This window comes from Calonectris borealis, chromosome Z (genome assembly GCF_964195595.1).
Source record: "Calonectris borealis chromosome Z, bCalBor7.hap1.2, whole genome shotgun sequence".
NCBI lineage: Eukaryota > Metazoa > Chordata > Aves > Procellariiformes > Procellariidae > Calonectris > Calonectris borealis.
This window is the reverse complement of record NC_134352.1, coordinates 1,066,035-1,088,760: the sequence shown is the minus strand read 5'-3', so window position 1 is coordinate 1,088,760 and position 22,726 is coordinate 1,066,035. Positions and strand designations below refer to the sequence as shown.

At 41.3% G+C, this 22,726-nt stretch overlaps 1 protein-coding gene across 3 annotated transcripts in view; it reads right to left on the bottom strand.

Moving 5' to 3' along the window:
- Positions 1–1,199: 1,199 nt before the first annotated feature.
- ELL2 (elongation factor for RNA polymerase II 2) overlaps positions 1,200–22,726 on the bottom strand; it is a 43,379-nt gene continuing 21,852 nt past the window's right edge. Inside the window, exons 3-12 of one of the 3 annotated variants that reach the window (XM_075137158.1) lie at positions 22,195–22,316; positions 19,364–19,527; positions 16,511–16,770; positions 13,660–13,784; positions 13,428–13,518; positions 11,097–11,667; positions 8,689–8,758; positions 5,186–5,357; positions 4,143–4,187; positions 1,200–4,005 (exon numbers count right to left, since the gene is read on the bottom strand). In XM_075137158.1, the coding sequence (XP_074993259.1) occupies positions 3,889–4,005; positions 4,143–4,187; positions 5,186–5,357; positions 8,689–8,758; positions 11,097–11,667; positions 13,428–13,518; positions 13,660–13,784; positions 16,511–16,770; positions 19,364–19,527; positions 22,195–22,316 (1,737 nt within the window). In that variant the 3' untranslated portion in view covers positions 1,200–3,888. The remainder of the gene's footprint in view (positions 4,006–4,142; positions 4,188–5,185; positions 5,358–8,688; positions 8,759–11,096; positions 11,668–13,427; positions 13,519–13,659; positions 13,785–16,510; positions 16,771–19,363; positions 19,528–22,194; positions 22,317–22,726) is intronic. The other 2 variants (XM_075137159.1, XM_075137161.1) reach the window with 2 other exon arrangements.

Below are 22,726 nucleotides of genomic sequence, written 5' to 3'. Positions count from 1 at the left end.
CCGCGCCTGTCGGCAGGGGAAATCCCTCCGGCCTGCGACAGTCTCCCGGACGCTTACGTTTGCTGGGTATCGAAGTGTTTTGCCAGGACTATGCCCTCTGCTTTGTAATAAAGAAGCACAGACAGGAGTCCAGAACTTGGAAAACAAGAAATGCAATTTAGCACGTGAACGTTTTGCTCTTTTAGGTTAGAAATTGGCCCCAGCACCAGACGGCAAGGAACATGGGTCACCTGCCAGCATAGGAAAGGGAAGCGACAGAGGCGGGATATTGAACTTGAGGCAAAAAGAGGGAGAGTAGTTAGAAACAGAGGCCAACCTGCCGGGAAGATACCTACACACGTTTGCTTTCAGCTCGACCTGAAGCAGCACGCGCGCTCACACGGGCCGGAACAAATCGCCTCCTGTCCGCTGGCAATCGTTCAATGCGCGTCTTTCTCATGTCCCTATCTACATTGACAGCAGCGCTCTTGCACGCTTCGAGAATTGGCAGCAGGACGTTACGGCGAGGTGACGGACCGCCCACGGGCCCCGTGCACCGGCAGCATTCAGCCCGCGCTCCCACGGTAAAGCAGCAGTCCCCAGGGCAGCGCTGGCTGCGCTGCTCCACTGCGGAGACGCAGGAGGACCTCCCTGACCCCAGACAAGGAAAGACTGAAGTCTCAGGACTGCAAAGTTAACATTTTATTGAACTTAAATTGATGTAGAACAGAGGGGCAACAATGGCTCAAGCGCTCATTCACAAAACGCCCCAGGATGTTTCACGTACAGAGTCTTAATACAGTTTGTATGGAAACAATTGAAAAAGTTGTAAAATACTCTCCAAGTCAGAAAGGGGGATTCACAGCCCTGTTTCAAGCCTTTGTGTTCCCAAATATTGTCCTCCCTTGATCAATTTCATATCCTTCCCCAGAAGAAGGTTATGGAATTGCTGGCCACATCCCTCCCCCATCAGGTACAGAAACAAATGATAGTAAACTTAAGAAAAGAACTATACTTCAAGGTAGCCATAGGTCTTTGCGTGAATCAACATGTACGTATCTAGAAAGACTGGTTGTAACATTACTAGTTTTTAAAAGCTAACAAATGAGCAAAGTTACAATATCAACACTTTAACCCAATTTCTGTTTAAAACCTGTTGAAGTAACTTGCCTCTAACACTTCTCTACGTGTTTTACAAAACACTTCCAAAAGATTTCAGGGTTTGTTTTTGCTTTTTTTTTTTTTTTAGTAACTGACAAGGTGAACTGAAGAATTAAAAGCAGTCAAGTGAGCTGCTTCAAGTGACAGTTTAGAGCACATCTACAATTTAAAAAAAAAATTACTTTGGGCACAGTTTTTCTCCCTCCAACCCCAGCAAGACTGGAAACCAATCCTCCTAACCTATGGTTTTTTCAGCCAACTGAAAGGGCTATTGCCCCCCTTTCGACCACGTATTTTTTATAAACTGTAGTGAGATTCACAGTTTCCACGAAGGAGACGTGCACAGTTGCCCCTTCTCTACATCAATCATTTGCTTCAGATCTGTAGTAGTGTAACCCCAGCCAAGATGCCACCACGGGCAACGTTTGTGTCTCTGAGCGAGCAGGCCAGTTTCACAGGAAAGGCAGCCGCACAGTCAGAGGCCCCACTTGAGCGGGCTCTCAACATCTGCTGAACAGGAATGTCAACTCCAGGGAAACAAGGCGTATGTAGATTTACAGCACTATTTTGCAAGGCATAGGCTGTCGGGCATACTTGCAAGGCTTCAGAAACGCTCGATGCAAATGGGCAAAACCTTCAGTTAAGGTCTTTACAGTAGCTTGTCAGGTCTGACGATGATACGCAGCGCTGCACCTCTGAAACAGCACTAACCTCCAGCTGCAACGCACACACAGCCTGTAAACCAGAAGATGCATGCGAATATGGGTCAATGGTAAAAGGTGGGGAAAAAACAAGTCAATTAACTGCAGTGGGTCTTGGTTATACAGCGACAGCACTACGAACGATCGCAACACATCGAGAGAGTTGTAGCAGCATTGTGTGTCCCATGATGCAGCTAACGTCAGATCCAGGCACACGGTTTAGGCAAAGAGCACAGAAGTCCTGAAACGGGTCCCAATATCAGGAACTTCACATTATTTGAATCTGAACAGCCACTTGGTTTCTAGGTTGAAAGCTAACCACCCAGTGCAGCTGCAGCAGGACGCAGTGAATTTAACAGCCCCTGTACTTACACCTGGGCGTTACCGCGTGTGTAGGCTCAGGACCGAATTCAGTCATTAAACTCAGATGAACGCAGCTCTTAATGTGAAACAAGAAGTCTTCTCTTCATTTTGCCATTTGAAATGTTGAGAACAACTGTACTCATCCAAGGGATCCCAAGTCAACTTGGTCTCAAGTAAGTAACACAAATATCGCTGTCACGCAGCAGAAAGGGACGCGCCTCGCTTGCTATTCCATCTTCATGAATGTAATGTCTTCGAACCCACAAATGTAAGGCAAAAATTCGACTGCTGAATTCATTTAGCTGAACGCATGTTTTCTGGCAATCAAACATTTTCTGGTTTACAGTGATACACAACAGTTTTTTTTGGATGCTGGAGATAAAGTCCATGAGCGATACTACTGAAATTTTGGCAAAAATTCTAAAATCAGATTTGTAAACATAATGCTTCCCTTTTTGATTGGCAGCATTTTGAAAAGACAAACACAGTAAGACACACAAAGATTTTGCTCAATTTTGACCACATAACCTGTGTTTTCACATGATAAAGTAAGCAATGGTTTACATCAAAATAAACCAAACTGCATGAAATGAAAGTTTGTGCTGTTTGGTGATCACAGTATTATATAGTTAAATACATCTGTTCTTTGTTATATTCCTGGCACCCAGGACAAAAATCTTTAAATATATATTTCATGTAGGCAATAGCTTCTTTGCATATCTCTCTTCAAAAAATACTTTATAGCAGTATATAAATAGGTAACCTACATGTTTAATTTTATAATCTTGCCCAAAAACTATATATCTGTTTCATTTTTGTAAAGTATCAATTTCCCCAATATTATTAAAGCTGACAAACTATTGAAATGGAAATGCTCTCATCTTCCACAATAGAAGTAGCAATTTTATAGGAAAAACCTACAGCAACACTCGTCAGTTGTTTTAACCTGAGCGTTTGGCCTACTTAGAGTAGCAGCTTTTTTTTTTCCCCATCACGCACGCTCACACCCACACATTCTTGCACACAGACAGTACAAGCACACACTTCCAGACACTGGTAGGCCACGTAGTGCTTCCCAGGTGCTTCAGCAAAGTGGGAGGCAGTGTAGCTAATAATTTAACTACACTAAATACACACAAGCAAACACCTTAAGGCAACCACTGCAATGGGGGGTTTAAGTTGCAGGGGTGAGTTTCTGTTGTAACAAAATGGGCTGTATACAGTACGTATACATGCCTCTGTAACCCTCCAAAACAATGTGATTTTTTTTTTCATTTTGTGCAAATTTCTAAACCTTCTACCATTTAAGGCAAAGAGTTTGCATTAACAAGAAAGGTCAGAAAACAGCCTTATATTTATCCAAAAGCATTTCAATTTGCTACAATATTTTCTTAAAATGTGCACAACTTCATAGTAAAGGTACTGGGTCCCCAGCATTTACTGATAAAATTATTTCAATGGACAAACATAAGTCTTGAAGAAAAGAAGGGACCAGAAAAAGCAGCTTCAAATATGCATATAAGCAACATCAACAACAACAAAAGTAGTTAACTTAAGTCTGCTAATACTGAAACTTCCGTAATGCAAAAGTTTGATACTAATTTTTAGAACCTTGGAGCAACTAATCTTAAGTTTTAAATAAATAAGCTTCAGTTCATTCACATGTCCTGGTCAAAGCAGAAGACTAGTGCCATGACTCTGCTTGCCGTTGGTCAAATTCCCCTATTAGTCTCTTAATATGCGACAGCTTGTTGTGGAGATACTCGCATCTATACTTCTCTTCATAGTAGTTGGGGCTAGACTGTAAAGATAAGATCAAAAGAAAATTAGGGCATGAAAACATTATGCAGAGTTTAGTATTTCATGTCCTTTGCTTAAAAATAGCCCTGAGCCAGTCCTGGAGATTACTGCCTCCCACAAATCTGGTGTTACGCATACCTGTTTTATCTTTCGATACTCTTCTAAGACTTCCTCATGAAGGATCTTCAAGAAAAAAAACATGAAGACAATATGAAGAGCATTTCACTATTATTAGAAAATGCAAGTTTATGTAAAACACTAAAAATACACTCAGTTTTACTCAAGATATTTTCTTATCCATGAGCCACACCACTCTCCTGCATTACAAAAAAAACCCAGCCTCCCATATCACCCAAAATCTGCAATTAAACTGTAAACAGGCAACAAAAGGAGCACGTGTTTGAAGATGCCTTTGAGAAGTCGCTCATGCTGCTGTGCATCCACGGACAGCTCAAACAGGTGGCGTTTGAGGGCTGAACAACTTTTTACAGGGTTTTGTCAAGCTACAAAAATCAGAGCTAGCCGATGCAGGGTCTGAGCACGTATGCAAATTCTGCAAGGTTTCCCTTTGTCTGACTGAGCAGCACCAGGGATTTTAAAATACTCCTGCTCACAAATACATTTACAATCTGGCCAAAAACTAAATAAAAGCAACCAAAAATCCTCAGGGTGCACACAGAATTAAAGAATTCTGATACTGAACATGTAGAATTTGTATGTCCAGAGAAGTCCAGGCTGGAAAGCCAGAATATTAGGTGTTTAAAACACACCTTCTCTGCTAAAACCACCGTTAGGATCAGCCATCTGGAAGATGAGCAAGTTGTGGCTGTAGGCTTACTTAGGTGTATAAAATCACGGGAAGTAGAGGGTCAGGAAAGCCTTGGGATTACAGCCACTGGCTTCCACGTGCTTCCCATCTCCTCCCCGACCCGTGTAAGAACACCCCCTCACCTCGCCAGGACGCTGAGGCGGTCAGCAAAGCCTGAGCCAGTCTGGTACCTCCAGCTATGAGACCGGTTACTCAGTCTCAGACACTGAACCTGGCAAGTCTTTTAAAACCAGGTCAATATCATTTAATAGATAAATACACTGAAGAGTCTCAGCCCGTGCTGAAAACATGGACTTTTGGAAGGGGTAAGAGGGAGATGAAACACAATCTTCACAGTTTTATCCTTCTTTACCTGATATTCTTTGGACCCTGGAGACAGAAGCTTCCGTTGTGCATCAAGCTTCATGAATCTCCTGGTGATACTCTCTATCCGAGCATGCAAGATCCTGTATTCATCATACTCTGCATTGAAGTCATCCTTGTAACTCTGGCGTTGCTCGTTTGAGACTATCGCTATGTATTTTCTAATGGAAAAATAAGCACACATGCAATTTTTCACCAAGGACATTTCACAGTGAATATCGAGCGTAGACACCCAAGCTTTAGGTCACTTAACTATGTGACTGACTTTGCTTCCACATGTAAGCACATGTGCTCCAAGAGAATGCATCTAGGTAATTACAGAAATACAGCATATTTTTGTGACCATTATTTGCTAGTATTTTACTTTTTAAAGTTTTTATTCAAAAGCTGTGTGAAAAGAAGCGTAGCATACTTAGAAAACATTAGCAATCATTCAAATATATTCAAATAAACACATCAGCTTCAGTAAGAGAAGAGAAACTGCTAAATTATAAACTCTTTCTATGAAGGGACAGGTTAATTAAGTTATATTTGCTTTTGAAAATTAATTTTCATTACATTTTTGGAAGGCACTGCATTTACGGAGTTGGATGCAGTTCAGTTTTTTGGCTATATTTGTGCCTATCTAACAGCAAAGCATAGCTAATGATAAAATTTGAATTATTTTTGTGAACACCAGTTCAATTACTGTGCATTCAACTAAGGCAGTTGCAATACAGCAACAAAAACAAACCGCAGAGAAGTCCGAGACTAAAACCAGCCCACCACATCACCTCCTAAGGAGGGCAAACCCCATAAATGCTTAAAGCCACTGATGCAATTGAAACTCTCTTCATTGCCCTTTCCCTCAAATCAACATGAGTGGATTTAACAAGCTCATTATACAAATCCAAGATGAAGTGGCAATGCGAGTGACAGATACCATCCCACCACTCTCACACCAATACCTCTGGTCCTCCTAGCCTAAAGACCTGATTCTCTTTGGATGACACAGGCACTTCCACATGGGAACGAATCCTTCAAACCACCCTTAGATTAATTTTAACAAGGAGTAAAAATTTAACAAGTTGAAAGTCTGTACTAACACAGATGACAACTTCTGTTGGTGAGGTAATCCCAAGCCAGATGCACCTCATTAGAGTACTAGACAGTTTTTAAAAGAAAACCAAAGATGCCCTCCAACGTTTTGGGAGGTACCTGTGAAACGACAGTGTGGAGTACTGGCTTATGCACAGCTACATCCCACAGCAAGAGTCCTAGCACAGGACAAGAGCCCAGCAAAGCACTCGCAACGTAAGTGTGTGGAGCGGGAAGAAATGAGAGCAGAAGCTGGGAGAAATGTGAATCCGTTTTGTTTTTCTAGCTTTTCCTTAAACTTTGCTTGAAAAGCTTGAGTTTCTTTACTCTCATAATCTTTATATTAAGACGGAAAGTATCTTTATGCTAAAGCTGTGATTATACTCGTGAATTACATAGTACTTGAAGATAGGAAGAGAAGCTGGAATAAACTATCAAAGTCCTTTAAATGGAATCACATTGCAAGTGCTCTCAGGTTTCAATCTTCCTGTAACGTTCAGGCAGATGTCTGAAACAGCACGACCTAATTTTTTTCCAGGACACCATGGCCAGTAGATTATCTGTGAGATTGTTCCAGAGGTTGTTCCTCTCACAGAGAATTCTTCATTAAAGTTTTTACTCCCAATCAGAACTAAACCAACTTTATAAAATCTTGCACAAAGGCTTTTGTTCTGTTTTTTTTTTTTAAACTTTTAGCAATAGCTACTGGCATCCAACTTTAATATTAGAGTACATCAAATAACCTTACTTCTCAGTATCACTGCTCTCAGCTCGTTGGGAAGCAGACAGTGAAGAGATGAATTTGCCTTGTTTTCACCCAGCAGAGGCTGGAAATTAAATGTAGGTTTGAGTTCTCAGCCTAACACATGAAGCCAGACTTACTTTCAGTCTTTCCATGAAGCATCACGTCCTGTACTAAACACAATGCAGGGCGCTACCATGCCATCTGCTACCAGACGGAAGATGCACCAAAGCTGAAGTGTTACGGGGAGGCCTGACCTCCCTTCCTGACGTTACTGCTCTGACATAAGTTGGTGAACCTGGCAATTTGCAGTGTTTTAGCAGACTTCTCCCTCCCCTCCTGCACTGCAAATACGACAAGGGGGCTCAGCGCCACAGTCGCACTACTAGGAAGTGTCAGGCTCATCCCGGCTTTACCTATCGCGGTGCTCATTTCAGCTGTGAGCATTGAAGGGCCATCAAAACCTTCTCAAACTCATCCTTCCAGCTGAGGAGAGCTTTAGATTGCTCCGCACTGTGCCCATCCCCCCACAAAAAAAGCATTTTGTTAGAAATTCAGGTCGCACTGACCAAGTTATCCCAGTTATTCCACTGCAGCCTCCTTCGCCTTTCACATTTTTAAATAAAGGCCATCAATAAAACAGTGGGGGAAAAGCCCAGACACTGGGCATTTGCAGAAGCTATTTCTCTGGTTTACAACAGTAGAGAACAATCCTCTTGATAGAAAAGTTTTAATACTCGAAAAAAGTATTTAGGCAACCAAATGATTCTGTTATTACAACTATTTAATTTTAAAGCAAGTTCTTTAATACTTGTCACGGATGAAAAACTTTTTATATAGCGGGTAAATTTTAACTTTAACTTGATTTTTAAATTTTAACTTTAATCTGATGTGTGACAACTTGTTAAGGAGCTAAAATTAAACTTACTTATAAAATTAAACTGTAATTTTATAGGCTGCAATATGCCAGTCATTGTAGGTATGCAGGTTTAATGCATTTTTATCTTGCTTTGTAGCCAAAATTAAGCAGCTAAAATTTAAAATTTGAATTGAGGTTTTTCTATTTTCTCTAGCTCTTTGGTCTGCAATTCTATGGTGAAATTGGATATTTTGCTGTAGCTTCAAGCTAGTCAGTGCCCATTTTACATCAAAGCTTTAGAAATAACTTTGATGATTAACTCCTGTTAGCTCCTATACAGGCTTTGTAATGCTAAACTTTAAAGCCTACTATCTTCCCTTCCCACCTTTCTAGCCTACATGCACTAAGCAGTGAAAACACAGGAAAGATGTTCAAATTTACGTATTCAGTGTTTTAGTATTCAGCTTTCCTCCCGTATTGCCTCACCTCTAAAAAGAAAACAGTGCACATTCATATTCCTTTTTTATTGTGTTCTTGAAGAAGAATGCAATTAAATGTTTTAAGTCTTCTTCTAAAGTATATTAAAAATTCTTTTTAACACTTCTTTTCCCCCGCAATAATTAAGGGACAACCTCAGAGTTTAAAATTGCAGGTACTCAAATACGGCAACTGCTTGACTTAAAGGAACTTGTCATTATTCTAAAATTACATTTTGGTAAATTTTCAATTTTGTAGCTAAATGAGAGGTTTTTATAGGTGATTTTTCAATTGCTTCAATGAGTGGCAAGAGACTCTGAATCATTATTTTACTCACATGAAGTAGTCTGGTTGTTCACTTGTTGATGAAGGACGATCTGTGCAGGCAGTGCAAGTTTCTTTAACTCCTACAGAAAAGCAGAATTTTGACACTTGTGATAAACAGATTTTTAATATAGCCAAACAATACCAACCTGATGGGCTTGAAAAAATCCTTTAGAGTTTTATTCTCACAGTAGATTACTTATAGAGCTTATTCTAAGTTAATAATAGGGCTCACACGACCTTCTCCACAGTAGGCAGTGCCGGGGTTTAGAAAGAGGGGACGGCTACTTTATTCTACAGGTTCTGCGCTACCGCAGTATTAACCCGAGGTCAGCTTTTATTATTTGAAGACATGGTGTGGCATCTGCACAGCAATTCGAGTTATACAGCAACAGATGTAGCTGCACAAAAGAAAACAGCTTCATATCTATCTACCTATCTATCTATATATCTCTCAACATCCAGGTTCCAGCAAGAAATAGAGTAGAAAACTGAAGTTCTTTTCATGCCGTGTTTTTATCCCTCCTTCCCTGCCAATTACAAATATCCAACGTTAGATTTAATTTCAGAGCTCTTCTAAGCAGGAAAGTCAATAGCATTGTATATGGGTTACTGGCTTTCAGGCTTCAATAACCTGCAACAAAGAGTTTCTCCTCATTAAGGTGGCAATACAGGGTTTGAAAGTTATTTGCACTTGTAAATTGTTCTTTTGCTCTTTTAAATGGCATTATAAAAGCACAGTACACTTAATCTCTAATCCCTCTTTTTAAAGGAATATTTCAAGAGCCCCCTATCTTTTTGATAAATAAGAAAAATAGCCACAATAAAGAAAAGTTAGCTGGAACAAGAAGGAACACTCAGTATCTTGGTAATCTCTCTCTGCTTTTCATTTGGGGTTTTATGGCAAGCTTAAAAAACACACAATCCTTGATATTCATTATTGTCTTACATTGCCACTGTTTAAACACAGTATTTCTGCTCAGCCATTCTTAGCAATCTCTAAGCTATCTGAGCTTTAAGTCATGGGCGGGAGAAAAGAGCTATCATGCAATGTTCTAGTCTATTCTTTTGCTTTTAATATTAAAATTATTACGTGGTATAGCAGGAGTATAAAAAGCAGTATAAAAGTGGGAACAAGATTTGAGAGAAATGCAAACAGTCATATTCACAGTCACAGTATGTACTATACAACTTATGTGAACAGTTTTGCTGTAAGCATTTCATTTCCAAAAATTCAAGTGCATTTGTTGGCATGGCTCGGTCCATTTGAAAGCGTCAATGTAAGCACCAACTTGACACGTAGTACAGATTTTTCCTTCCCTAGCTGTTCAGAATTTTGTTACTGGCTTCTGAAGAAAGATACTCACATGTTTATAAATTCAAGGATGAATATTTTCAAAGCAATCCCAAGCCACGTGCGCACTGTGTGGCACGTCCAGGGTAAATGTGAAAAGACTGTCTCAAAGCACCCTTATCTACCAGCACACCACCACTTCAAAGAGGCACCCTGCATACTCTAAAGACGCCCGGGTTGTGATAGGAAAGGGCTAAACCCGACTTCTAATTTGCGAGTCAAACCTCTGAAAATAGACAACACACAGATTTAACAAAGGACCTGAACTCTGCCCTATTTTCTGTGTGTGTATTCAAGCATTCTTTGTGCGCTTCTGTTTAGCTTTTTAAATGTGTACCATTTCTACATCTTTTGAAGTCATTAAGTTCTGCATCTAAGATGAAGAGGAGCTTACAGCACAGTTCAAACCAAAATTCTAGTAAATCACATGCCAGTTTATGTAGGTTTTAGACTTTCTGTGAAAAGGCAGAGCTCAATGAACGTTGCGTTGTGATACATGGTAAAATACATTTATGTCTGATCTATGTGTTTCAGTAAACTAGTATGCAATAAGTACATGTGGCAGGTTTTTATTTTCAGTGTGCAGACTTCAAATTTGCTGATGGAAAAAGTGGAATAAGTTTCAGTAAACAGTCAGTTTACTGGAAATCCAGCAAAAAAAAAAAAAAATCCATTCCTTGTGTTTTTCTAGTACCTAGCTCTTCCTTCTAACCAGTTTCTGCCCAACAGCAATCCATTTAAGATTTCTTTGTTCTAATGATTTGTGTACTACAGACTGAGAATTCCTAAAAATGAACCTAATTTAAGCTAAGGTTAGAGCAGAACAAGTCCAGCTTCTGGTTTTTGTTGTGGTTGTTTTTTTTTTTTTTTTTAAAACTAACAGTTACAATGTAATGCAATAGCAGAAAAAAAAAAATTATTTTTCACAACCAGAAAACAGGTATAATGGCAAGGCACTTAATATACAGCAAGTAAAAAACCAGACCATTTGCATTTCCAGCTCCTGCTTTTATTGGTCGCTTTTCACCAGGGTTACCCATATAATAGGAAAGGCAGCGTATTAATACCTTCACCTGAATCCAAATGGGAGGATGTTTTCAGCTTGGCAGTTTCTTCTTTCCTAAGGTCTTTCTCCTCCTCGCTCGCACTAGTAGTGTCCTGCATTTTGCTTTCGTCCTTCTCCTTATGCTCTTTTACCTTCTTGGGCTTTTGGTGCAACACTGCATGCTTCTCACCGGTGGACTTGGGAGGCTCCACCTGCACCGCGGCAGGCGCTGGGATTCCCAGCGGAGTCTGAGAGGTATATTTTTGTTGCTGGTCCTCATAGATGCTACTGCTATTTTGACTGAAGCTGTCCACCGGCAGGTCTTGTGTCCCCCGCCCCTCAGGGGTGCTGGGGGAGCTGGAGCTGGCAGTTTGAGGAGGGTTGGAAGTGGGAAGGAGTGTGGGAGGCAGCGGCAGAGGAGCAGGAGTGGCGGCGGCGGGGGGCGGGGGAGGCAGTGGAGGGGCAGCAGCGGCTTTCTCGCTAGAGGCGGGCAAGTGGCCACCGAATGATGGCTGGACTCGACTGGTCAGGTGAGATATCCTCTGCTTTTTGTTCATCAGAGGATTGATAAAATCAGAATTCAAAAGCCGTTTCTGTAATAAATAAAAAAAATTACAAAAACTCAGCAGAATTAAGTTTTGCTCCCATTCTGAAAAAGGAGCGTTTCTGAACAGGCAACTGTTGAAAACACGTCTTTCCTATCTAAAAATAGCTGTCAAACAAGGAACTACTGCAGCTAAATACATGGTTTATTTCATTCTTAGTTTCTAATCTTATGATTTAGCGAGTTGCTCTTCAAATCTACAGCTAAAAGGCTTTGGGAGAAACACGCTCTCTTCAGCAGCGCTATCAAAGGCTTCACCAAAAGGAGGTCAGGTCAGTATCGTTTAGGTACCGATTTCGGTTCGGGCATGCCGGGCCAGGAGTCAGCCATCGCTGTCACACAGCCACGCGATTCACTACAGCAGCCCCGAGGAGCAGGCAGCAGTGTGCTTATCAGAGCGCGAGAAGTGCAACGCTGGTAAGAACAGGTGAAACCCCCAGCTTTGCTCCAGCGGTCGTTCCAGCTGTTCCCCAGCTGAAATGCTGGTTCACACCCTCTTCTCTGGCAAGCACACGCTGCTCCTGTTGATGTACAAGCAGCAGCTTGGACCAGGAGTGCCAGGCACGGCTCTGTGCCAGCCTGTTGAAATAAATCCAGACTCTGTGTGTGCAGAGGCAGGTCCCTGGGACCTGCACCGTTTCACCCTCTGACTGGAAGAAAGTTAGGGAAAAAGAGGTGTGCTGTCCCTCCTCCATTTAAACATAAATATCTCTGTGGTGAAAGACTTTCCATACTTACCAGTTTATCGCTGTACACACACAAGTTCTCGTGTTCTTCAGATTTCAACTGCATTTACTGAAGTGCAGTTTTAGTCACAGAAAGTGTCAAACTTTTCCTTAAAGTAATGCCTTTTATGCAGAATTTTCCAAGCTGCTTCTAAAAGGGTTTGCATTGTTCCCTTGTATTGATAAGAGGACAGGACATATGCATTTTAAGTCTGAAAAGGCTGGGGGAAGGCAGATGTACTGCCTGCTGATTCAGATCTGCCTTTTCACACCTGAGCTACCCTGAATCAAATGGGTGCTTAAATGATGCCTATAGGAAAAAAAAATTCCTCCACATGGATCACTGCTGTAATCTGTCCTTATTCTAGACTTCCCTAAGCTTTATATTTAAACAGCAGTGCAAGGATGTTTGTGCATATTTTATGTATTATAACTACAATACCACAAAGAACCTTGAACACATGCAACCATGTAACAAGAAAAAAATACATAACTTGTCTTTAGACCACCTTCCTACGCACCAACATAAGCAAGTTATGTGGCAACACAAAACGGTTTTAAGTATTTAACCGGAAAGTACAGGGTTGTGTAACAATAATGGGTAACCAAGAAGTTCAGCAGGCGAGTTTAGGCTTCTGCAAGGTCAACGCGCTATGGATGGACAGTTAGGATTTAGGCCAATGTGTTGGCTGTTCAAACATAACAGGGGTGGTCTCTGTCAGAGATGTAGGTGTATTTACAAAATGCTGTATAGAACGGCATTGTTTATTTTTCTGAATATTTTAATACACATTCTGAAATGCAGAACACTAAATATAGCAGCCCTTAAGCTATGTAATCGTACGTTTTTTGCAGTCTTTGACAGTGCAACCATCTTTAAAAAAATATAATAATCCAATTACAAATAAATGCTTCAGTTTTTCATGTGCTAAAGACAACATTAGTGCTTCACAGCTTTTACACTAATATAAAGTGTGATAAACCTTAATATACTGTAAATAATATAAAAAAAACCCCAAAATACCTGACAAGAAGTTGATGGAGCATCTTTATTAGAAGTTACAGGAGATTCCAAATGGCTGGTGCTGGTGGCATTCTGAGATGAATTTAGTTTTCTGTAAGGATGACCCAACATTTCAGGTTACAAGGCAAAAAGGTCTATGTCATAGTTCTCTCATTATAGGGAAGACAGACATTCATTTCCCAGAAAAAGTTTTTTAAATGGCTATTTTCTTTCCCCTAGAGACTGAACTTACCTAGAAAGTATTAACTCCAATGACTGTTTATCTATTTCATTGTATCCCGGCCAATCTTTCTGAATTTCTTTAAATACATAATCCTTCAGAGTGTAAGAATTATCCTTTGGATTCAGGTTGGCTACCTACAGGCAGACATTTAAGAAAATAAATGTTCATTATACCTAAATGCAAACTACAGAAATAAGATTGGTACTGCAAAGCTAAATCAAAGCTGAAAACGAAGTCATGCACCAGTTTTCCGGGTTTTTTAGATGTGAAGATCAAAGTAGCTCTCATGTAATGAGCACCAATTTTAGAAAATGTGGTCAATTTGGGATGTAGAAATTTGGATGTAAGAAAATCCCAAACTGCTGCAAGCATGTATGAAATGTTCTCTGTGAAAACCTCCCTCTGCACCATGTATCTGGTTTTTTGTCTTTAGTACAGCACTCAGAATCAAGGCAAACTATGCAAAACTTTAAATCTTCACTGCATGAAATACATTGAGAGGCCTAGTTATTACTTTTATTCATTTTTCCTTTTTAAGAACGGAAGAACACTGTCTCCACATACAAATGCAGAGTTGTTCAACTTCAGGAGGACACCTGCTGTTCTTTTGTCTCACACCGCTATGCTGCGATGGCAGAGCACAGACTGTGCCTGGAACAATGCATGTTTTCCATCATCACATTAGCGACCACAGTATGTCGTCATTTGTCTTGACAAACAGAATCGCTTTTCTTTCTCAAGTGCCTGAGCCACCAGAAACTATAGCTTTCTACCGAACAGTTGTATGCAATAACTTAACTGGCACTGAATGACTTCTTTTAGTACAAAGGTGAATTATTTATCTATCCCATTAGTTTTAAGCCATATCAAAGTTTTACCGATTGGGAAAAAAGTAACTATACTCATATCTAACAAGCTATAACCTGAAAACAAGATTTAGTGCTAAAACGGTTAAGGAGAGGTGTACAGGCCCAGATGCGCGCTTCATTTTGCAGACACAGGGTTCATTACAGCAAACCATTGTCATGAGAAGGTTGTATACAGCTGTATATACAGCATGCCTTGCTGTATACCTTTGAAAATAAAATGGATTTATAACTTCCTTAAGAAAAATACAAAGTATACTCAAAAAGTTAAAATGAGCTAGTACAACCTTGACACCTAAAGTGCTGTTTTAGACTTCGTCACCTGACATCGGTTCAGAGTTTCAGAGAAAACCTCAAAGAAAAACAGCCTCCATCAATTTGCCTGATATCAAATGCTGACTAACTCATCAACACATCACTATCACTCTTTGCAGCTTTGCCTATTTTTCCTCCTAATCATGACAGATAAATACTGCTAATTCATGCGTATGTGCATGTCTGTCTGCCCCCAGCTTAAAAAAAATTAAAAGCAACAAAGATAGCCAGAAACAGTAATTCACTTGTTAAAAACAGAATTAAAGCTGTATTCCAAGAAAGCAAATCTGTGCATATTAGATCTTAGCCAGTTCAGGCTGCTGATTTTAGATTTGTACAAAAAAAACTAATTATGAAGCTAAGAAAAAGATAGCAAGGCTTTTCAGGATGTAGTGCTGCTAACGTGACCATTTCTGAACGCAAATCATACCTTGAGGTTCACATCACATACAGGAAACAGACTCCAAGAAAGTCTCCTTAAACATTGTTAAGCATAATGGGACAGGAGAAAATTTTTGCACCTTTTATCCTCTAGGGAGTTTTGGAATTTTATAATCCATTTGAAGTATAAATCGACTACTTCAATTTGTATGTAAGAACATGACTCTCATTAAATTGTGTATGTCTTCAGGGTGAAAAAAACTACCATTGCACTGGGCAAACAAAGCAACAACACTTAACAAGGAATGAGTTTTTAAAATTCAGTGTAGGACCAACCAAAGCTGTATAAATGTTGAATTCTACTCACTTTAATAGTTTCCAAAACACTTTTTTTCTAGATAAATAGGAAATATGCCTAACTTTACATAGTAATACATAATTCAGCCACAGTATATGGGTGTACAGGGAGTATTTAAAAAGTAAGGGAGGAACCACTGCATCTTACGATACCTTAAGAAGCCTTTTCTGAACTGCTTTAGTAGAAAATTAACATGACACTCTTCAACACAGCACTTAAGTTTCACCTATAACATTATAGGCTTACCAATAATTTTGATGGCTATGATAAAGAAATACAAGTGGAACTTAACTCAAAGAAGCACTGGAAAAGCTCCTGAATAAAAAAAGGTTTCAAGTAAGATAAAGACACAATCCACACGATGGCAAAGAAACACTATGCTCAAAATCGATCACCACCTTTTTCATTTACAATTCGGCTGGAACACCCTTCCCTGGATTGCAATTTTAACAGATCCCAAGAGAAGCCAAATACCATTTACAGGACACCAACTACGTTCAAGTGAAATACTAACCTATATGATTACCAGAGTTCTCTCCTCATAAACTCGTCACAAGAAATATTAAGTACTGTGACAAATTATTTCACACAATTGAGGGAACGCATGGTCAGTTTCTTTCAATTAAGCCATTAAGCAGTTCAAGTAAAAGAGAGAGGAAAAAATAAGACATTAGGAGCAACAAAGCTAGAAATAGTTAATTATTGCCTGCCATTCTAGCAAAACAAAACCACTCCCCAAAAATTTTTTAATATTTCTTTCCTTTCCTCATGTTGAATTACAGTTTGGGGCATCTGTATAAAGTTGATTGAAAAACTTAAACAAGGAGCATTATGCAAGTTGTTTATTATTTTCTAATTTAAATACAGGAGTAACACACCTCAAAACCATGATTAAAAGAATAGCAGGAGAGAAAAGTTGCTGGCACAAACATGATCTCACCTGCTGAAGGATAGTTCCAAGGGAATTCTTGTCTTTTTGGTTGACACCGTCTCTCTGCAAGCGAGCAAGTAACTCTGGTTTCTTGTAACTCTTTAATGCCAGTAAGTGAATCACCCTGTCCCTGTACGGTCGCTGAGAGACAGCGTTGTGTGTGTGAGTCCTCCGTATTGTGTTTGCAAGGTTCATGGGTGTCGACCTCTTCCTCTCAGGCACAGCATCTGGAATGCTTTGTGGTGCTCTTCTGACCTGCACTCTTTTTCCTAAAGCAAGGGTAAAAAAAGGAAGAAAAAAAACCAAGAGTGACATGGGAGGTTGGGAGAAGACAAGAAAGTTGATTTAAAAGAATCTACTAAGCCGGATAAACTCTAAAACCTGTTTTTAGTTAGCATTTCAAGATCTCTAAGAATATAGAGGTAGTAACGATGCATTAGCTAGGCATTAACAAAGAAATATTCAATATAAAAAAAGGCTGGTAAATGAGTGATACCAGTAGGAAGACTTTACCAATTATTTATATAGATAGTGCTTTTATTATTTTTCCAGTTTATAAGCTCAAGCACTGAATACCCAAAACCAGGCTTTTTTTTTTTTTTTTAGAAGAGTACTCTAAAGTGTGATGCAAAGGTCTTCCATATAATTAAAAAATTCCCCACTAATGCCTAGGGAGACCAAGACTACACAATTAACTGCATTGCTGCTTAAAGAAACTACCAACCCTTGGTGTTAATCACTTGAGTTACCGTAAGCTACACCACATTTTAAGCTGACATGTTCCCTTATTAAATAAGCCCAGGTTTGTCAGAAACAATACACCAAAAATTTAATAGTTCTTGGGACCAAGGCCAGAGAACTTTTAAAACATGGCCTGCACAGCATTTTAACTCTATAAAAAGACATGTTTCTCAACTGGAGGAACAATGCAAGTGTTTGCAAGCGATGCATCCAGAATTTAAAAATAACACCACTCAACCTGAATCTCAGTTTTCCAGAAAAAGACCCAAAATTCTGTACTCTGTGTTTTTAAATAGCATTTGATATCAGACAGGAAAAAAAAAGATTTATCAAAACTTTACAGAAAATCATTGTAGTAAACGTTGTTTGCAACCCAACAGAGGATGTGACTCAAACTAGGCATTTTTCTGAAACCAAAGACTCATGTTTGGTACATGAGGGAGACTTAATGAGTATTAGTGAGAAAATCCGGAGCTTGCTCTCTTCTATCAGACACACAGAGAGTTGTGCTTACGTACTGCTTGTCCTCAGGAATAGCAAAAATTTGTTTCCATTTTGCAGTGGAGGCCAAACCTTTACAACCTTTCCACCCTGCACGTTTCCTGGACTTTGCCCTTCTGGTTTTCAAGAACAAATCCAATCGTGCAAACACACAGGTTACATTTTTAGAACAGCATGAACTTGCCAGTTGTTTATTGAACGCATTACAAACGTTTTGACAAGTTAAATTCAATGTAGATACACAAATTCCTGGCATAGTGGATAGTATAAGCAGCATTCAAACAAAACACCTCCTGAAGTCATGTCTCTGAATCACTTAAAAAAAAAACCTAAACTGAACACATAACCAAGCATTAACATGATTAACAACCCCAGCTGTACTGCATGAAGCATGTTGCAAAGTCACCCCCATGCCCTACCAGCAAGTAGACCTGTCCTACCTGAGCCTCCTCAATGCCAGTCTCAAACAAAAGTATCCCCAAACGCCGTAATGTCCTACTGCCAGTCTTCAGACCCCATTTATTTGATGTTAAACATTCACTTAAGTTCTACTCAAACAACTAACAAGAATCACGCAGATCATTCACATGTAAAACAGAATTTCCCCAGAAAGAAGTTTAGAAATAGATGAAAGTGGCTCCTCTCATTGCCGTTGAAGAGCAGTTTAGACAATACGGGGAAGCAGTCCCCACTCCACTGGCCTGGCATTAACCCGTGCCCAGCTCCCTTAGCGTCAAGGCCACACACGGGTAGTTCTGTATCTCCAAAAAGCCATGCCGACGCTGGCTTAAAACGCTCTGCAGGCAGTTAGGGCAGAGCAAGCGTTGCACCATCACCGTCGGGGACGTCCGTGCTGGCGGAGGACTGCAGCCCAAGCCAAGAGAGAGCCTGTTTTACTCTGTGCGGGCAGCCGGTACCACTGGTGCCTACGAGGTGGTGCTCACCTTGCACCTATTGCAGCTGGCTCCTCGGGGAATCGGTACTCAGAACAGTTTAATAATGAACGATACCACCTAAACGCTTTTTGTTTCGTGGAAAATGATGAAATCCATGGGGAGATGCCAATGCTACCTTATTTTAACATTTTTTTTTTTAAAAAAAAAACAAACCATGGTCTTGTGGTAACAGTTGCTTATTAATGAGCAAGACACAAAATAAATAAATTTAATCAGCATTAGCAAGTGTGAAAAGCAAAGTTTTTCATATTAAGGTTATGAATTTGTATATGGACTTCCTCAATGTTAATTGTTTTAGATTACAAATTCAGGTTAATGGTTTAGCACAGTATTTAGGTACTCAAAAGTGCTGTTACAAAACCAAAACATTAGCTACTAAACCAGAGAATTTAAGTGCATGGAGTGGTAAAAACCTTCACCTCAATGGTCAAAATTTCAACCAGTCAAGCAATATGGGAACAAGGAAGGACTGGAGGCTTTCTGGGGGAAAAAAAAAAGGCTGATGTCTGAATGCAGCAACAGGACACCGCAGATTAATATGAGGGTAAGCTACCTACACCCGAGACCTCTGAACACACCACCTCTCCCAAGAATACGCTGAAAAGACGAATTACTGAGTTTGAAAACTTACAGACATCTAGTAGAAAATGAAATACAACCATACCTAAAAATGGTCCACCAGGTTTAATAACCTTTGCACTTCGATTGCGCGACTCCTCTTCTGCCTGGGTCATGCGCTCTCTGGTCGTCAGATAGGAATCACTTGTTGCACATACTGTAATTTTATTCTGTATAAGTCCCAGGCAACTGAGTTGCGAGGCTCCAGAACTATAAAAACATTGAAAAAGGTTGAGCCCAAGCACCAGTTCAGGTTTAGAAGTATGGTTGTATCAGGAGCTTTAAAACCTGTCTTAACAGGTGAAGAAAAACGTTTTCCAGTTCTGACAGCTGGCTAGGGCGTAAATATATTTCGAATTGTCTCTACACATCCGAACTGTACCAGTTTTACTTGTCGGTGTAGTTGCTTTTCCTCACATAACTGTACTTGGCAGGCAGGCTGAGGGCAGCGTTGGTGGCTCAGGGCTAGTGCTGCAATGGCAGTGACAGGGACAGCCCGGGCGGTTACACTGGCACCCTAATGGCGGGCGGCTGCCCCGGCGCCTTCCCGCCGGCCGCCCGGCTCTCAGCTCAGCACACCTCTCCTCTCCTCTCCTCCGCCCGAGGTGGCCCACGGCGGCCCCAGCCCTGCGAGGCCCAGGGAGGGGCAGCCAGCCTGCCCTCGCGGCCCGCGCGCAGCCTGCGTCCCCGCTCTCCCCTCACCCTCCTTTCAAAGACGTCCACCCTCCTCGTCGCCTGCTCTGTGCGTCTGACAGCGCTGAGGCGTGCTTGCGCTTCCCCTGCCTGCTGCTCTGAGGATTCACGTCGGAGGGAGGCACCCGGAGCCCACCCCGCACGCGGGGAGGGACCACGAGGTCCCCTCCATAGCGTCAGGGCGGGCGCTGGCTTCAGGCGGCGTTTCTGGAGGGGCCCGGCCCTCCACGGTCACCCCCTGCCCTGCACTGCGCCCAGCCGGGCACCTCGACCGACGAACAGCGGCTTCGTTTAAACTGGCCCAACTACCGCCGCTCCTAACGAGTACGCTGTGCGGCACCCGCCACTGCGACGGCTCTGACCAGAGAAAGGGCACCGTCTTTAGCCAACCCGAAACACTTTAACCACCCTACAGCTCCCCACCAAGGCTCCAGGAAGGGCCAAGAATCTCGCATCTCAACTTACCACACCGTTTCTGACAGTCACAAGCTGGACCAAGCCACTGACCAATATTTCAAGATGATACAGCTACAGTTTTGTCCACAGCCTAGCAGTACGTATTGACTCCTTGTGCCAAAATCAGCGCATTTACAACAGAAAAAAAAGGTCCTTCTTGCCATTTAAAGCACAGCTTTCACCCGTTGCCCATTTCCTTGAACGTCGTGGCCTTTGTGCGCTTTTTCACCACAGGAGCAGCCGAGCACTGACCGAGACGCTGCGTATCCCCTCCTCGGGCCAGGCGTTTTCAAAATCTGAGCCAGTTTTGAAGCTAGACCTGCCTTGAGCGCAAAATTAGACTAGATAGCCTGCAGAGGTCCTTCCTGGTTTTAGTTTTCTAAACGACTCTGCGTGTAACACTACACAAGTTTTGCATTGACTTTGCAGGCAGTTTGCACAAACCGAGAGCTGGCTACAAAGGACCTCGCGAAAGCGAGTCTGAATTAGGTTTTGAAGTAGATTAGTAAAACCACTTTGAAACTACCTAGGCATGCTATTCAGAGCTAAAGCAGCTTAAATATAATCTTCCTTATAAAATGATTCCAGTTTAATTTAACGGAAGGCGCTCCTTCCCAAAGAAGAAAGTGCCCTCGGAGATGCTCGGGAGAGGCAAGCCAGGCGCGGAGGCAGGACCTCTCACTGCCGGCACGCACTCCTGCCGCTTGCTTTGTGCCAGCCTCGGCAGCTGTCTGGCCCCTTTCAGATAAGAGTTTAATAAAAAAAAAAACCAAACCAACCCCAAAAAGCCCACACTGCCCCAGGCTCCCCCAGGTCTGCCACTAAACCATTTGGCTTTTTGCCAATCCCATCTGTTAAGCGAGTTCACTGAAAGTGAAGAGACCAAACACAAGGGCAGGAAGAGGAGGATGAGGAGGCTGAGAGATCTCCTGTTAGGCAGAGAGCTATTAAATCAGCTCATTTTCTCATTGCTCCCCAAACCTGCTATCTAGACAAGTCTCTGTTTTGAAATGGAGGGCAGAAGCCCTCCTGTGACTGAGAGCCTTTTGCAGACGTGTCGGTGTGCCTGTTTGCTATCAGCTTCCCAGATCAACACAGAAACTCTGCCTGCGATGTCCTAGTTAATCAAATGGGACAAACAGTTATTCAACACCACTGGACTACCTCGACACTACACTGAACATAATATTCTAGAAGCTGAAGCAAACTTAATGTAAAAGCAAGTATTTTCTTGCCTTTTCGGTATACGTTAACACTGTTCACTTTGACTCAAATGACCAGGACAAGGCGCTGCTGTATTGCATTTGGGTCTGAAACACCATCGTCATGCAATTATGGATAAGGTCACCGATTTATGTGGTTCTTAAAAATAAGACAACTATCCATCATGGCCAGCAGGCTAGCATGCTGCCAGCCATAATCATATTTACATATGGTTGTAGAATGGATCTGGTCTAGCTTGGACGATGCTGAACTCCAAATGCTTTTAAAAATAGCACTAAGAGGTGAGAAAGTACTCAAAAGGTTACTTTTTTAAGAGCAAAAGCAAAAAGAATTCTATGTACAAGCAAGTATTTATAATTAGCCAGAAATCATGCTATTGCTAGGAATTAATTTTCTACTGCTTCATCACTAGGAGCATGCTTCTGTTAAAGGTTTTCGCCATATGCTCAAAGCCACAGAATCTACTTAAATTTGCCATGAAAGAAAACGTTAAGTAAAACTTACCTTGAGTCCGTTTGCTGGACACAGTCAAAGCTTCCCTGAGGATTATCTTTGCCAACATTTGACAAGTAGAAGTTAAATCTATGCACTTCATTTGGCAGATCAACTTTGGGAATTTTAATAAGCTAAAAGGAAAAAAAAAGTTTATGTAAAAACTTCAATCTACACTCCTTTGCTTGCGATTAACTAGGACTGTAATTTTAAATGAGAAACTGCATTTTGAAAGTTGTGATACGATTTCAGTCATGTCGCTGAACAGGCTGCTTTGGCACTATTCTCCCTCTGAAAGCAGCGCTGGCGATGTGTCTGTCGCAGCAGTAACTGCACTGGAAAGGCTACGGTTGCTCAGCCTCTAACGCAGCAAAGCATTCAAGTGGCAAGTCGTCCTCTCCCATTTAGAGGAATTAATGTGCACGTGCTTAACTTTAAATGCAAGCGCCTGAATATAATCAGACAGACTGAAGCTCAGCTAACAAAACAGATGAGAGCAATTCACACAGACCACATCAGACACTGCCCTGACTTCGTGATTTAT